The sequence below is a fragment of the Centroberyx affinis genome, unplaced genomic scaffold, assembly GCF_046629955.1.
Source record: "Centroberyx affinis isolate AG114_WGS23_722 - 3 ecotype Tasmania unplaced genomic scaffold, CSIRO-AGI_Caff_v1 ptg000886l_1, whole genome shotgun sequence".
NCBI lineage: Eukaryota > Metazoa > Chordata > Actinopteri > Beryciformes > Berycidae > Centroberyx > Centroberyx affinis.
In genome coordinates, this window is record NW_027279475.1 from 309,822 (window position 1) to 327,423 (window position 17,602).

The 17,602-nt window shown below is 42.7% G+C and overlaps 1 protein-coding gene across 1 annotated transcript in view; it reads right to left on the reverse strand.

Annotated features, from left to right (window-relative positions):
* LOC139645613 (striated muscle preferentially expressed protein kinase-like) overlaps positions 1-17,602 on the reverse strand; it is a 43,196-nt gene continuing 25,594 nt past the window's right edge. Inside the window, 23 exon segments of the mRNA XM_071521382.1 lie at positions 1-256; positions 3,519-3,668; positions 4,048-4,123; positions 5,750-5,973; positions 6,725-6,964; positions 7,502-7,637; positions 7,640-8,137; positions 8,189-8,302; positions 8,611-8,775; positions 9,026-9,148; positions 9,595-9,762; positions 10,390-10,506; positions 10,970-11,119; positions 11,382-14,103; positions 14,276-14,344; positions 14,474-14,516; positions 14,922-15,074; positions 15,395-15,421; positions 15,534-15,706; positions 15,995-16,072; positions 16,209-16,266; positions 16,579-16,779; positions 16,997-17,093. Coding sequence (XP_071377483.1) covers positions 1-256; positions 3,519-3,668; positions 4,048-4,123; positions 5,750-5,973; positions 6,725-6,964; positions 7,502-7,637; positions 7,640-8,137; positions 8,189-8,302; positions 8,611-8,775; positions 9,026-9,148; positions 9,595-9,762; positions 10,390-10,506; positions 10,970-11,119; positions 11,382-14,103; positions 14,276-14,344; positions 14,474-14,516; positions 14,922-15,074; positions 15,395-15,421; positions 15,534-15,706; positions 15,995-16,072; positions 16,209-16,266; positions 16,579-16,779; positions 16,997-17,093 — 6,038 coding nt within the window.

A 17,602-nucleotide genomic window follows, 5' to 3' on the forward strand; every position in this document is an offset into this window, starting at 1 on the left:
TCAATGGGTGACAGGTGTGGTGGGGAAGGTTGGCATATTTGGCGTGATGGGGCTTGTGGGGGTTTGTGGCGAGCTCTGGTAGGACCGTAGGAGAACTTTGTGCTTGGTGGCCACCTCCTCTCGCCTGTGCTGCTGGTCGGCCAGGAATTCCTTGAGACGGGTTGTGGTGAAGGTGAGAGTCTGCCTACGAAGGCGCATCAGGTAGGCATCTTGGAGCCAGGAGTTATTGAAGCAATCCTTGATGGATGGACGGGCCCTGGGGAAGAGCACAATGTAAAGACACAAATATTTTCAGGCAATGATTACAGTAGCTTCCCCTTTCACTTCTTCTACATGCACATACGCCCTATACAGTTCTATCATCAGTATATACAGTAGATATATATATATATATTTTTTTTTTGCTTCCGCCTCTCCAGCACTACAGACACTCTCTGCTTTGCTCCTGCCTGCTTATCTGTTTTTCGGCAATATTTTCCTGTTTTTCCGGCTGCAATGCGCAAAAATATGAGTGGGAGTTCAGGTTAAAGTGATCAGAGGTCGTGATCACCTATTTTTAAAACTTTTTCACCATTCAGGAATACACAATGCCTCCTCACACTCTGGACTGCCATAAACTGCTACAGAAGATTGCTCTGCTAGAAACCAGAATTTTTGCACTGGAAAATGACAGAGAACTGCATGACACACTTCCAATGTCTTCAGTCAGTGAGTTAAAACAGCCTAGATCTCAGGCTCAGAATGCTAATGAAGTGCCAGATTTGAATGATACCATAACCTTCCCAAAACTTGGTAAACCTGAACCAGTACCAAAGAAACTAACTGAACAGACTGAGTCTGCTACCCACTGGTATACACTGGGTGCAAAGCCCAAAAATAAACACACAAATAGACAGCAGACTAATGCAAATAAGAGACTGCAGTCATCCCCGACACTACGTCTGGAAAATAGATTTGAACCACTATTGAATCTGTGTGAATCAGAAATGCCGACCACTATTGATCATTTGCACAAGGAAGAACGATGACGGACTAAGGTGCGCACAGATAAAGGGTTAAAGTCAAAGGCTTAGACGGACAGGAAGCCTGGCCCCCCAGTAGAGCAGACACCTGTGCCGGACATTCTCATTGTTGGAGACTTCGCTATCAGAAACATAAGTGGTAAGATGATCAAAACATGTTGTTTTCCAAGTGCAATGGTCTGTGATATCAGTGAAACAATTCCCGAAGTACTGGCTGACCACCCAGAAATGAATCAAATCATTGCACATGTGGGGACAAATGATATTCGCAAAGAGCAGTCGGAACTGCTGAAGCTGGATTTCATTGAACTTTTTAACAGACTTGGCAAACTAGAGATTCAGTCCTTTATCAGTGGGCCGTTAACCAACAGCTGACAGAGGAATCAATAAACTTAGCAGGCTACTTGGATTGAATACATGGCTGTCCAAAACCTGCAATTTAAAAGGCCTGAACTTCATTGATAACTTTAACCTGTTCTGGGGGCGTAGAGACCTTTCTTAATGGGTCCAGAGTGAAACTACTAACGGACAATCTCCTCTACTCCATTCATCACCCATCTGCCCCCCTCCCGGATGCGTTCAACTCTGACACACTTCAGTCCCAACTTCAACAGCAACCCATAGATGACCTGTCACTCTCACCGCAGCCCCAGTCCCAGAATCAGCTTAGAGCTGTCTGTTCCTCCAGATCACCCTCACCCTCCCCCTCCCTCTCCCTCGCCTCCCCTCTATTAGGATTCACAGATAAGATGGAAGAACTGGTGAATGCCGGACTTAAACTCACCCCTTGACCCCTTCCCCACACCATCCTAGCCAGCCCACAGGCTCCACCACCCCCAAAGCCCCCTCACTCATGCCCCGCCTCTTCAACTCCCAGACGTCCTCCCCCTCCCTGCCCCCCTCGACCTTCATCCATCCTGGAGGCGCCAAGCGCACTGTGTCACACCTACGTTGATGATATCAACACCGGAGAAGCAAACAACTGATGGCCTTGGGGTCCCTGCTACAGTGTAGCTGGTACTCATGAAATTTCCCATATCAAGCTGGGACCCAATACACCTATTGCTGGATCACAACCACCACCAAGAGTTTTTACGTCAGTACCTGTAACTTTCCCCATTCCTGTTTGGACTAGCAGTAGAATAAGCAAGACGTACCCTCTCCATGCTGCAAACTTATCAAATTTGATAAGTGTGAAACAACTTGACAATTGGATATGTGTCCCTCATCACTCAAAATTGGGTTCAGGCCCTGTCAAAACTTCAAAATTATGCCGCTTTTCCACCGCATGGTACCGGCTCAACTCGCCTCGCCTCGACTCGCTTTTGGTAGTAAGGCTTTCCACTGCAGAGAGTACCCCCTCAATGTGCCCCACCCCCCCACAGCTGGTCGTCATAGCGACGCTACGACGCTGCATGAAACGCGACACACACAGCAACAATGGAGGATATCGAAGGGTTGCTTCTCGGTATATGGCTGTTAGTCACAGCAAGGAAACAGATTTTATTTCAGAAGAGGCTGAAGGCAGCGAGACAACAGACTGCTCTCTGGTTGCTCAAGGGGTAAGCTAGTCTGGTAGCTAACGTTAGCATATGTCCCGTGTCGCGATGGCGATTCTCTCCGACCAATCAGTAGTCTGCAGTGTTTTCACGTCACCTTTTGGTATCGCCTCAGCTCGCCTCAGAACCTCGACGGAGGTGCTACGAAAAAAAGTACCAGGTACCAGGTAATATGGTACCTGGTACCTGGTACTTGCCCAGTGGAAAACCAAAAAAGGCGAGTCGAGTCGAGCCGGTACCATGCGGTGGAAAAGCGGCATTAGCTTAACTAAATGCTAGGTCACTAACAAACAAATCATTTTTAATTATTATTGTTAATTTTATACTTGATTTCATGTTTTTAACGGAAACTTGGTTAGATGAAAATAGCAATGCTACACTTATTGAAGCATGTCCTCCAAATTACAACTTCTATCAGTCAGTTAGACAGGGCAGACGAGGGGGTGGAATAGCCGCAATCTACTCAGATCAGTTTACCTGTACAAAGGTTGACCTAGGAGAGTTTTCGTCTTTTGAATAGCTGGCCTTTGTCCTCAAGGCTGAAGCTCCAGTACTTATTTTAACACTCTATCGGCCATCTAGGCAATTGATCAGTTATGATACGATACGATACAAAATACTTTATTAATCCCCCAGGGGGGAAAGTGAGTGCCACCATACATATAGGACAGACAACAGGTAGGACAGTAGGAAACAACAGGTAGGACAGTAGGAAGTTTGTATCAAGTAAACATTTTCTGTGGTTGTAAAATCAGGTCTCCAGTTCTAAGTTAATGATAGATGATCAACCAGCAAATATAAAAATGATCAAAACATGCAAATATATACAGACAAATAATCTCATTGTTTAAAACATGGCAATCCAAGCCAGAGATTGAGTGTTATATGGACATTACACATTGAACAAGACTCATGTTCAGACTCATGTTCATCTTACCAAGGGTAGCTACAGAGGATCTTCTTGAGGAACAGAGAGGCACTTTGGGACACATTCTGGTAGAGTTTAGAGAGGTCGAACTTTGCTGCATGGATCCTGGCTTCAGTCTCCTGAGGATCGTTCTCCAGGAAAGGCGACCTCCCGCTCAACCTGGAATATCAGGGAGAATTTAGAAATATGATCCCAAAAATGTCAACGATGTAGATTTTTTGAACCATATGCGTAATGCACACTAAAATAAATACACAATAATAATTTGATCACATAAAAGACATGCGTCTAGGCTGGTTCATGAAATTAGAACAGTATTTTTTGGAATAATAATAAACATTTCTAATGACAACAGCAGTAAGCCTGATGTCAACATCAAAAAACTGAAGAGCACTACATTTCCTATATGATATAAAAAGGCATCCATGCAAATGCAGCTCACAATTCTTCAATCTTCTTACTTTACGTAAAAAATACTGTAAGATTTCTATTTAAAGAGGACTTACTGGGTGGAAACTGTGAAAGCTACAGTACTCACATGATGAAAGTCAATACGCCTATGCTCCAGATGTCAGCTGGAGGGCCCACCACATCCCCTTTCAACATCTCCGGAGCTAGAAGGAGAAGACAGGAAGATGAATGACACGTCAACGCACAACGCACAATCTCTATTCATCCCTCGCAGAACTATAATTATGTCCGGAGATAGTCTTTAGCACTAGACAACCGATAGTTTATGACTTAACTGCATTTGACATGTGTCATTACGTGTTGCTGTTTGAAATGCTTTCTAAAATGTGTGAATGAACAGTTTTAGTTAGTTTAGTTTATTGTCCTCAAGAGGACATTCTTTTTCACAGCCAGTGCACACAGTAAACATAACACAGTTCCACACCCATTAACAAAATAGTTACAAAAGCGATCCAACAAACAGCAACAGTTTGACAATAATTACAGAGGGTCAACAAAAGCAAAGATCAATAAAGAAGAATTTATTTTATTTATATTCTCTTTGATTTTGAAATGTTTCTGTGTGCTCATGTCTCACTTGTAAAATAGATCTCTATCTTAATGGGTTGCCTCAATAATTATTTCACATTTTCACATATAACGCATATTTAAAGGTGCAATAAGTAAGAGTTATAGTTGAAAACTGAGATGCAAACTCTAAGATTGAAAACCTTCAGTGAGAAACAAGGACACATAGTGTCATAGATGCAAAGCAGTCTATACAGTATTGACAGGAGGCGAGTGAAGAATCCTGGTTCAGTGTGTTGTCTGTAGACATTGCCATGCCTCCTAACGGCCACTAGGGGTCAGATAGGCTAACTGTGTAGATGTCAGTGAGTGAGTTACTTTGCACGTCTATGAGTTGCTTCGAATCTAAAAAGTAAACTGAATCCCTGTACTCAGTGTCCAAGGCAATAAGATTCTTGTCCTGATGAAGACCTTACAATCAAAATGCATTGGCTCTCAGCCATGAAAATAAAGGCTTTTGAATTTAAAGTTTTTAGTCTCTTCCCTCCTTATTGGATTTAGAGTGCCTTTGACTTTGTGTATACAGCTTTTACAGTTTTTATTTTTTTATTTTTTTTACAGTCTACAGTTTACTTTTTCCTCACTGGAGGTTGTCAGTCTTAGAGCTAGTATCTCAGTTTTCTACAGGTTTGATTCCTGTTTCAATAAGCACCTGTAAACTAACAGACTTGACTATTTTTTCTTAATCCACAAGAGCACCAATTGTTACTTCTGTCTGCTTCTCTGAATAAGAGTTTTACTTTCCCATAGCACAAAATGACTATAACATATCTGCAGGGGTTTGATAGGGTTCTTGATCATTACCAACAACTCAACGATTACTTTGCCAGGTGCTGAGTTTCTGGCTTTCAAAAGTCACTTTTAAAACTCACTTTCAGAACCGCAGTCTGGTTTGGAGCTCCCCTGTCCACCCCCAACCCTCCTTCCCCTGTACAATATTTTGCATTGTGATATATTACCTCTTCACTAGATCTCTCTGTTGGATCCCTGTTTTAATTAGCTAGCTTACTTGTCTGTACTGTGAAAATGTGACTTCAGAGTGCAGTTTGTTGTCTAAATTGCTTCCAGTGTAAATTCCAGTGTGTTAATGCTTTTACTGGCTATCCTGAAGATCAGAATTTCTTCACAGAATAGGACTCGGATTGAACTGGACGTCTTAATCTCTATGATTCCCAACAGGTTGTGAAAATCAGGACTCTTACACATGTACTCCAGTGTTCCAATAGGAGGGCTGAACTGCTTGAGGAAGAGAGGGTTGAAGTTCTGGGCGCTGCCAAAGTCAATGATCTTGATGACATTCATGTAGGTGACAATGATGTTCTCTGGCTTGATGTCCAGGTGGAGGATGCGTCGGGTGTGGAGGTAGTCCAGCCCCTGGAGGATCTGGACAATGTAGGCCACCACGTCATCCTCCGAGTAGCGGAATCTGAGCGACACCAGAGAAGAGTAGGTTGTGTTTGTTAAAGGATCCTAGACAGAATATTTTAAAGGCATTTACTCATATGGATATTGTAAAAATGAATGATCTCTTGTGTCCATCTATACAGTGGCAAATTTAATCTTTTCACTTCATCTACCGTCATTCTTTGCTGACGGATAAGATGAAACCAGTATACTGAGACAACAGCTTGAGATTAAATTTTTTATACATTGAAACTTGACAAAAACATAAAGTAAATCTGTGACATTTTCACTCAAGTAAATGTCTATTTTGCTACTCTCTATCGCCAATTGATATAACACAATAGTGATTCAACCTATACCTAGTTCATGAAATACATTTTTAATGTTCTAAACACCCAGTGTTGGGTAGGTTGTAGCTCAGGAAATGGTTTTACATTTCCTGCAGCAGCAACAATGATTTGTTTGGAATTAATAGAAGAACTCAGTAGTTAGCATAACCTCCAATACCCACTATAACTGAACAGACAAAGAAAAACTCAGAAACTACCTACAGAAACTTCATTAAAAGAAAATCTAAAGGAAAAATATGTCACAGTACTGGCTACACTGTTTGACTGCCAAGTGATCTCTGGGAAGTGCAGTGCAAAAACACCGAAACACCAAAAAAAGGTATTTTCCTTTATCCTCTCATTCACTATAACAGGAAACCAGGTAATGTAGTCACATCAGGTAAGCACCAATTTCTTACAGAAAGTATGGTTGTTTGCCTCTACCTGTCTATGAGGCTGTAGAGCAGCTCCTTCCCACTGCAGCACTCAGAGATGAGCACCAGGTAACGTGGTGTGACGTAGGCCTCATGCAGAGCCATGATCTTCTCATGGTGAAGCGACTTGAGGATATCGTACTCCTGCAGCACCGACTGCTTGTTGTCCCCCTCGTATGGTACGATCTTAGCCATGAACAGGTTGCCTGTGGCGTTCTCCCGGCACTCCCGGATCACGCCAAACCGACCCCTGTGTGATGAGGAATAAGTGAAGGGCTCCTTTACAAAATGCTGTAAATCCAATAAATGGGAAACAGGGTGGAGAGTGCTATATTTTGATATATCTACTTTGGAAAATCTAAAGTAGAGGGTGCTCTTTGGTGCGGGGTCAATACATCAGAGAGGAAACTTAAAAGCCTGTAATCCAGTGGAGTGTTCAATGAACAGGGTTAGAAACTTACAAAATTCATTTTAGCCTTGTTCTTCATCAAAAAGCACAGCAGAACATTCAGAGTATCAAACAATTCCATGCTCTCATAGATTCAAGGCTTTTTAATTTATTCATGAAGAGTGCCATTGATTTGCTTTCCTTTCTGATGTTATAAATTCATTTTGTCAACCAAGGACGTAAGTTACCTGCTATGCTTTCAAAAAAGTACCATAACTCTTTAGAAGCCTTTAAATGCTTTACTTGTTTTCAAGCTACGTAGTTGCAAAGTACTTCACATTTCAGTTTTGCTTCTATGAATTATATATATTTTACTACTATTCCATTGGCAATCATTACCTGGCTTTCTCATCCATGAAGGTGTAAGGTTTCTGTGGAACTCCCTGGCGCAGAGATCCCTCTCCGGGCTTCCCCAAGGGTGTTCTGCGTCCCGAAGGTGTGGCCCGCCCTGATGGGGTGACCCGTCCGGATGGGTACCGCGGCTGTCCCCTCCCTGCACCACTGGTGTCAAGCTAGACACCAGCACCACGGGCGGGGAGACAACAGGAGTGGTAGGGGGGGCGCTGGTTGCCGGGGTGGGGGAAGCTGGGGAAGGGGGTGTGACACGAGTTGACGCGGCCGGAATGTACATCGGCACAGATGAAATAGGTTTCCCGATGACGGGGGCAGGTGGCGCTGCAGGCGAAGGGGGAGTCTTGGTCATGGGGGGGACAATATTGACAGGACTCTGAGGTTTAGGCAGGACAACAGGGGGAGGTGCCAGCTTGGTTTGGGGTTTACCAACGCTGATGTTAAGGGTGGTCTTGGCTTTGGCTGGCGCGGCTTGGACTGCTGCGGTGGGCTGGACAGGAGCTTGGTGGGAGGGGGCTGTGCTGACAGGCACAGGGGCAACAGGAGGGCTAGCAACAGTTTGCACAGTGGGTTTGATGGGTGTTGGAGAAACAGATTTAGCCACCGATACAGGGGGAGGGGAAGCTGAGGTGGTGGGAGGAACAGGTTGGGCAGATGACGATGCGGGTATTTTACTAGGAACGGGTTTAATGGGGGGCACGGTCATGGATGACATCATCACCACAGGGGGAGCAGGAGCAGCAGCAGGGACAGTCTTGACCACCACAGGAGCACTGGATTTTGCTGGTTCTATTGAGGGACAAGGAGAAGGAGGATACATCTCATGGACTTGATAAAATGAAGAAGTCAATACATGGAACATCATACAGATCTGCAGTTATGCTACACTCTTAAAACAGATGTATCATTTTCAACATGTTGCCCAGTGGTGCTGAACAGTTTGGGTGTAGAAACTGTAAAACTTTATCAATCTTATGAACAACTTTCAAGGACATGCATCAGTGTGGTGACAAGTAAACTGAAAATACCTTAATGTATATTTGACTCAGCTGAAATAAATATATAGTTCCAGTAGATTTCCTTTTGATGATACATACCTGAAGCATCCAGGCATACTATCTCTGAGAGGTTACTGTAGGGGCCTTGGCCGGCTTTATTGACGCATGCCACCCTGAACCTGAAGGAGCCCCCTGCTGGCAAGTCGACCACATTGTAATAACAGTCTGCCACTCCTGTCGCCACGATTAACCAGTTATTCTCACCTAGGGAGGAAAAAAGGGCCAGTGTGTCCATGTTATAACATAGGCTACATAGGTCATCACTGAAAGTTTACATGCTCCTTTAGTTGACATTCATTACCTTTGGGTCAATGTTACCCATTCAAAACCCCAAGTAAAATATGATCCATAGGGGACTGAAATCTGAAACAAACAGCTGTGGACACCTGACAAAAGTGTAATTTGTCCTTACTAAAATAAACAATAAAAAATGAATCATTGTTAGTGAACTGACCCTCTGCTCTCCTCTCCAGAGAGTATGTGCAGGGGGCCATGGTGTCTGAGGGCCTCCACAGCACCAGAGCTGTGTTGTTATACTTCTGAGGAATCTCAGGGGTCCCAGGACGATTGGGCAGACCTGTGACAGTAAAGAGGTGTTAACAGTATTAACGCACGCTATCGTATCTAATCACTAATACACTAACTATGTCCATCATCTGTTCTACTTGCCCTTTAGTTTGCTCTCTGCTCCTCATTTCTGTCCTCTTCCACCTCTCTTTCATCTCTCTCTCTCTCTCTCTCTCTCAATCTTTTTCCGTCTTTCTCCCCCCCCCCCCTCTCTCTCTCCTCCTTTTTCTTGTCTATGAGGACAGGATTGGTGGAGTATGCTACATACAGTATGACAATACACTGATAGCTAGTTTAGCCACTCACATGAGTGTATTTAAAAGTCAGTTTAGAATCATTTTCGGTGATGCACAACTGACAGTATCTGAATTGTCCTGATATGGTTTGCTGCTCCTCATAGATTAACACAAAAGCTAGGAATTATTAGCAAATACTGTTTGACCCAGGTCTGCTTACGAGCAAGAGAGATTGTGCAGGAGCTGGTGATAGCAGCCAGGGGGTTTGTGGCCACACATTCATAGAGCCCTGCGTCTTTTTTGGTGGTTTGCATGATCATCAGTAGCTGCCGGCCATCGGGGCAGGAGATCATGTTCATCCTGGCATCAATCTCCAGGGGCTTCTTATCTGAGGAAACACAAGTGAAAAAAAAACTTCCCCTGAAAAAACGATCTTTTGCTCAGAGACAAGATAATGACATCATATTTTTGCTTTATATTGTTTATGACAAATAATGTAGAAAAAGAGTGTTGAGTTGACTGTTCTCTTTCAGAGAACAACAGACAGATAAAAAGTATTAGACGTTATTAGAAGTAAACCGCACACATAAATCCTGGTGTAAACATTTTCTACCCCTGTTTTACAGCCATAATTTTTGATACAATGCTCTTCTGTTTTGGAAAGCTTACAAGTTAGTGATAATGACTCACTTCACATACATGCTTACTCTCCAATACAGCTGCAACCATACTGTTTACCACACTGCTTGAATGTGCATAGCTACTAAATGTTGGTTGTGGATAGTGTACTGTTTATTGCACTGTCCATTTGCATTGTATGTAAGGTTATTTTATCCTTACACTGCATGTCAGTATGTAGTGTAATACAATGTAAGTGGTCAATATGTCTCTGCACCCATGCACCCAATACTGATTTCTGTACATTTATCATTATTAGCAAATGAGGTGATTCTGATTATATATCTGTGATACCAGCAGCTAGGTAACACTGTCTTATTTAAAATGGAGATCTTACCTTTCATCCAGGTGATGTGGGGGTGGGGGCTGCCTGCTGGCAGACAGCTGAGAGTGACTGGATCCCCTTCCAGCAGGACATGGTCTCTCAGCTTGATATGGAACACAGGAGGGAAGTCTAGGAGCCAGAGGCATTAGACCATTAAAACAAATTGTAAGGGTCAACTTAAAACGTATGATTTATTGTACCCAGCGATATGTTACTGGTTAAGACTACCATCACCGGAACCATATGTACAACTGCTGGCCTAGGATCAGGTAGAACCTTTTAGCTTGTGGATACTTGTCCCTCTCAACTTCCCTATTGTCTCAATGAATGAAAATGCTAAGGAGAATAGGAATTAAAGGTGTGAGACATCCACAGCTATATAAAGCAATAAAATGTAGATTTATGAAGCAACAAAATGCTATTTTGTCAGTGATGGAAACTTAGGACTTGTTCTGTTGACATACAAGTTGTGTTAAGTATTGTGATTTGGTAAACCATGCAGCATACAGTATTTAAGCCAGTAACTTAAGCACCCATAATCTTACTGATGACACATTGCACTCTCTTAATGTATGTCTCATGAGGGACTTACCAGAAGCCAGCTTGGAGTACTGGCGTGAACGTAGGGAACTGTTTTCTCTGGTGATTGCAGTGGGGATGTCAGGCTGTGATACTGTCTTGTCTCGCTTCCCTCTGGTCAGGCCCCATCGATCCCAGCGGGACCTGCGTTCAGCCTCCACACCTGTCAGGAAAAAAAAAAAAACTCCAACTGAAATAAACAAAAACTAGGAATGAAAAGGGGGAATGTTTAGGGTATGGAACAGTTCCCTACATGCATCATGCATTTAAGAAAGTGTAAGTGATAATGTTGTTGTTAAACTTGATCAAAGCTGCACTCAATATGAAAATGTCAGAAATTATTTAAAAAATATATATTTTCTGTCTACCATGCAAGTTTAATTGAACCAAAATTTCAATAAGATGAAGAAGGAATTGCCTCATACCCTTTGGTGTTTCTGATTTGAGGCTGGACATGGAGTCCAGAGACTCTGATGAGGCACCATTACTGGCCTGAGACACCAGCTGGTTCTGAGGAATACTAATACTCTTCATAGCACGACTCTCTGATGTTGAACGACGAAGCATAGAAAGAATGGGTGTCCTCTTTTGTTCCTTATCTTCTGATGCTTTCCTTTCCTCTGAGTAGCTGCGAATCCTGGTAGAGATCCCGGCCACTGTCGATTCAATCTTCCTGCGCATTGCCAAGACAGGTGATTCGTTAGGTTTCTTAAGCTCCTTTTCATCTTGTTCCGGCAGAGTATCGGCTCCACCATCCATTCGCGTCATCTCTACTTCCTTCTTCTCCTGTGACCCTCTTCGGCCAAGAGTCCAAGAAAGCCTACGCCTTGAAGCAACTGAATCTTCATCTTTGGTCTTTTCTTCTTTGCGCTCGGCTGATGGTGTTCTCTTCAGGCGCATAGAGAGCCTCCTCATAAAGCCTTGGTCTTTTTGAGCTTCACGAAGGTCCTGGACTGACTTTGACTTTTCCTCAAGTCTCCTTGGTGCAAATTCCAATGGCGCACCAATTGGCCTAGGTCGGTACATCTCTTCGCCTGATTCTGTAGAGTCTGATGAAGCTGCTTGTGATTTGTCCTCATTCTTTGACCTGGACAGAAATTTGAGGCTTCTTGTGAGGGAAGACTCGCGCTTTTTGAAGCGAGCTTCAAAGACCTCCTCAGAGGTAATGTCCTGAAACTCACCTCCTGCTGAAAGCTCTCGCTGGGGAGAGGAATGTGTGAGAGTCTTTGGTGGACTGGGCTCTTTTGTTATCATTTCGGGTGATGCCACCCTTGAATAGACAGCAGGGTGCTCAGTGGTTGACACGACAACTGGCTTTGATGGACCAGGGAAGGCAGAGGACATGTTGGCAGGGGCAGGTCCAGATGTGGGTACAAATGTTTCAGTTGAGGATGGTGAGGAGGCTGGAACAGCTATGGGTGTAGAGGGGCCTAAAGGTTGTTCAGTTAGTGGCTGTAGTGAGGGGACCATTATGGTCTGCATAATGCTAGCATATGCTGAAGTCCGACCATCTGGAAGAACAACACGAGCAGGAAGTGAGGGTGGTACATAACTTGACACAACATTTGCTTGGGGGTGGGGATATTCTTGTGTAGGTGTCACTATGACTGAGCTTGTGGTGATCATCATCTCAGATTTAACAGGCATATTTACTTCCTCTTCTACCTTTTCTTCCACCTTTTCTTCTACTTCTTCCTTCTCTTTGGCTTCTGTCTCAGCAACACTGACAGTCTTCTTCTCTACTTCCTCCATCATCTCTTCTTTTTCTTCCTCCATTGTCTCTTCTATCGTAGAGCTTTGGGCCACAAGAGGAGGAGTAGACTCTCTCTGGCCCGTATACTCTGATTCAATCATTGGTTCTTCTGATATGCTCATGTCCTTCTCTGAGAAACCACTTGTACTTGATCTCTCATCAAAATTACTGTCTGTGATCACACCATCCATCTTTTCACTCATAGTCTCATCAGGCTTTGTCTCTTTCTCCATTAATGATTCCTCACTTTCCATTTTGGTTGGACTCTCCTGCACAACAGACTCTGGAGTTGGTGGTTTGGGCGAAGGCTCTCTGGGAGTCACAGGACGGGAGTCCAGTTTGATTTGTTCAGTGAGAGACGACATTGATATAGCCTCCTTCAGCCTTCGCTCCTCTATCTGTGCCAGGGGAATCTCCAAGGGGGCCCCTGAGCGTCGGTGTAAAGGTATAGGTTCCGAATCACCTTGACTGAAAGAAGCACTTTTGCGAAGAACTTTTGGTTTAGGAACATCATCCCTTGGGGATTCGCTGGATGCAGCTCTGGTTAATGGGGGTGGGCCCAAACGAGTGGCACGAGAGTAGCGCTCTGAGGATGATGCACGTTTTTCATCTCCCATTCCTAATGTCTCCAACAAAGGGCCTCGAAGTCCACTCATCTTGTTGTCCACAGAGCCTCCACGAAGCAGTCGCTGTCTCATGAGCTCCAGTTTCAGAGCGTAGTCTTCTTGACTCATCTTGGCAGCTCCTGGGCTGGCGCTCCTCCTTGGTAGTTCCATAGACACAGCTTTTTTGAGAACTCTCCTGCCTTCCTCTGGGTTTCCTTCTCCAGTACTTTCCTCAGGTGTAATGCGGAGCAACAATGCACTGTCAGCTGAGCCCCCACGTCTTAGCTCTCCTCTTCGTCGTCCACCCTCTGGTTTGTCTGACTCCATGCTAGAACCCCTTCGCAAGGGCTTTCTAGACATCTCTGACTTTTGTGGTAATTCAGCAGGTGGTTCTTCATCTGAGGAACCCTTGTCATTTTCTTGCATTGGCCTCTTCCGCAGGCGGCCCTTACCTGCAAATTCGACCGCTTCTTTATCCGTTCCTTTAGGTTCACACTCCATTGCCTCCTGGGCTTGAACAGCAGTGGTTCCATTCTGTTTCCCTGTTTCCTGCTCATTGCTCTGGATATCATTCAGCGACATTCTCGATCCAGAGAATTCCATGTTAAGTGGCATAGGAATGAAGGGCAGTTCAGCAATGTCTTCATCAGAGTCTGAGGATGATGATGGCAATGGTGAACCCTCTTTGAGGTGTCTGGGAACTGCGATGGAGATATGGCTGGAAGAATCGTTCAGCAACTCGGGTATGGACCTCATGACCATTTTTGATTTGTAGCTGATTAGAGATCGCTAAAAAAAGGGTAAACATGACACAGTAACATTGATGAGCACCACAGTTGAAATCATATGAAAATGTAAAGATGACAGGAGATGAGATAAATAAGTGTTTTTGAAGCACCTATTGGCATTCTGGAGGTTGAGCAATGTAGAAAGACAAAATAAGAATTTAAAAACCCCTTACCTGCCATTTTCTGCGAGATACAAACTTCTTCAGGGCCTCTGTACTTATAGCCTTCCCCTTGCTAAGTGTCTATACAATAAACAAAAATAAAGGCACTAAGATTAAAAGAGCAATGGGACCTTGCTCAATGTGCAAATAATTGTAGAAAGAGTTTCTTGCTGATGATGGCTTTAAACACAGCCACTGGCTTTGTCTCACCTTGAACCAGGGGTGTCGGAGACATTCCTGAGTATCAGGTCTCCTAAAAGAAGAAGATTATATTTCATGGGATGTTTCAGTTCTGTCCCAGTTGTATTTATACATAAAAACTTGTTTCTGTTATGTAGCATAAACAATTGTTTTCTGTTATTTAACTTAAAAGGAGAGGGGTAGAAGATTAGAGAAGGATGGAAGATAAACAAGTAGGAAAGGACAGAAAGCACCTGATGTAAAAAATATATCATTAATATGAGCAAATTTGTGTTTCGATTAGTTTGATTAGAAACAAATTTCACTGAGGGAATAAAATATGGCAGGGTGGCAACTAATTGTATTGATGGTGATACATTTTCCAGAGCTGTTAGTAAAGAAAATAGAATGAAATATACAAGGCAATTTCGTCAACAATGATCTCAATAGCCTTGTTTATATTAATATTTCCACTCACAGTCTGTCTGCTACCAGCAGTTTTATGATGAAACCCTTAGCCTCTCGGCAAAGGTCAGCAAACATGCTCTCCTCGAAGGCCACATTATAGTTCCTGATGTTCATTACGGAGCTGCGGTCATTCTCCCCAGCGAATGGAGAAACTCCTGTCAGACTGAAAGCAGAAACACATATTTAACACTCCCACTAATTATAAGCTCAGGAGCAGTGATTATGAATAGGCAAATGTATGTCACAAACTGAGGCATACGGCATGTAAAACTTAAATGCAGTTTCATGGCCTCTCTTTCTCTGACCTCTGCACCACCATTCATCAAATTATACCTATTAAATTATTAAGGCTCATTTAATAATCAAGGACATTTGACAAATAACTGACATCCAAACAAAATGATTTAATTCGTTGACATTGTCATTCACAAATCAAACTCATTACTGCTTATTTAATAATGAAAATGAATCAATTTAACTTACCACAGATATGCAATGACTCCAATTGGCCTAGGAAAGGAAAGAAGAATATTAGAAGAAGAAAGGGGTTGTGCTTGGGATATGGTAGAAATTTTCTGCCTCTCCAGCTGTATTTTTATTGTACAGACAGCAGATACTTTACCAGATGTCCGTTGCTTTTGACACAGGAGTCTGATTGACAATTTCTGGTGCAACAAATTCCGGTGTGCCATATTTGCAGTACTGAGCCTCATCGGGTGTGATCTCTACTGCGTTGCCGAAGTCACAGATTCGAATCTGATCCCCATGGGGGTCTGCCATTAGGATGTTATCAGGCTGAGGACAAACACAAGAATGCCATACTATAATTCCTCATCATGCTCTGTCATGAGAGGACTTACTTAACTCGGTCATCTCATGAGTCATCTCATGTCTCATGAGATGACTTACCAAGTAAAATAAAAAAAACAACAACCTTAGGTTCCAGGCCACTATTTTATTTATTATTGATATTAAATCTTTACATCTGATATAAACTAAGATTTTGAAAGGGTGGGAGGATTGGGAAGAAAATGGGAGATATATTAAAAGATGGAAATTGGCCAAAACAATGAAATGATCTACCTTGACATCCAGGTGTATGATGTTTAGATGGTGAAGGTAGTCCACTCCCTCAAGCAGTTGTCTTATACATGAACGCACCTGGAGGAACGGAAACATAAATTTACCACTATCACTGTTAATTATCACCAACATACGATCATCAAATTAATTAAATAGATTTAAATCTGAAAAAAAATTGAGGTGAGATTCACAAAACACATAGAAGATGACTCACATCAGACTCCATCACTGTGGATTTCTTGGTAAATCTCTCAAGAAGCTCCTCATGGCATCTTTACACATTGATTAAGAAGATACTCAGTATATTTGTTATATTTATGTGTGTGTGTGTGTGTGTGTGTGTGTGTGTGTGTGTGTGTGTGTGTGAGGTCAGTTTATTTATTTAATGCTTTTACCAAGACAGAATTGTCTACAAAGTGCTTTTCAGAGCAATGAAAGACTTACAGCTAAAAACAAACACTTACCAATTTTTACTGTATGTGTATGTATCATATCAGCATGTTTTTCAAACTTGTCAAGGCACATTGTATGATCTATGTCAGAAACAGTGTGTATTAACTGAGTGTGAAATCTAACAAGGATACATTTCTGTGATGATGATGACTGCGTTCTTTTTCTCAAAGGCATCATGGAAATAAAGGACTCTCTCATGATCCAGCTTGGAAAGCAGGTTCATTTCTCTCACAGCAGAGGCCTTCTTCTTGGCCCGGGCAGAGATGAACTTTGCAGCATACTCCATTTTGCCTACCTTCTGGGTCACACGCTTCACATAGCAAAATGCACCTCTGGAAAGAAATATACATATATGAAGTTAGCTCTATCATTACTCAAGTCCAAAATAATAAAAAAAAACACATGAAGAAATACAACCTAATTTTGGCAATTTGTCGAAAACAGTTTCAAGAGAGAGTTCTTCTCTAGTACATCAGTACTAGAAGTATGAGATTTTATTGTTCTATTATAGCTAGATTATGTCAAATGTGAGTTTGGCATATGCCTTACCTTCCAATTTCCTTGTGGATGTCATAGTATTCTGTCAGTCTACGCATCTTCCTTAGAATAGTCTCCTCATCATCCATTGGATCCTGTTTACTTTTAGCTAATGGGCAACATTCAAATTAGATCAAAGAACAAGTACAGCCAACTCCAAATAATTTAAAGGCAGATCAGGTGCTGAATTATGGACATAGTACAAACTCATGGACACTGACTGCTGCTGTGCATTAAAAATGCTTTTCAGAATATTTTGTAAGTATGGGCGTGGATGTGAAAATTTCTTTTTGATTTAAGATTTAAGTTGGGAACAAAGCTATGGCATGCATGTGTCTGTGTGGAGGGAGGCAATGTGCAATGCTGGAGGGTGCATAATACTGAGAGTGGGAGCCCTTTTAGAATAATGTCACAAACAGATGTACACGGTGACTGTGAGTAGTGCCATTTCCAGCTATTCACTGGATATCATCGTGGAACAGAACAATCTTAAAATGGTAATCTCTGAGATTCTTCTTTTTTCTATTTTTGGGACATCTTTGGTGCTAAGCGCTCATTGCTGTGGTGTTTTTGCACAGCACGTCCCACAGATCACTTGGTAATCACACAATGTCTCCA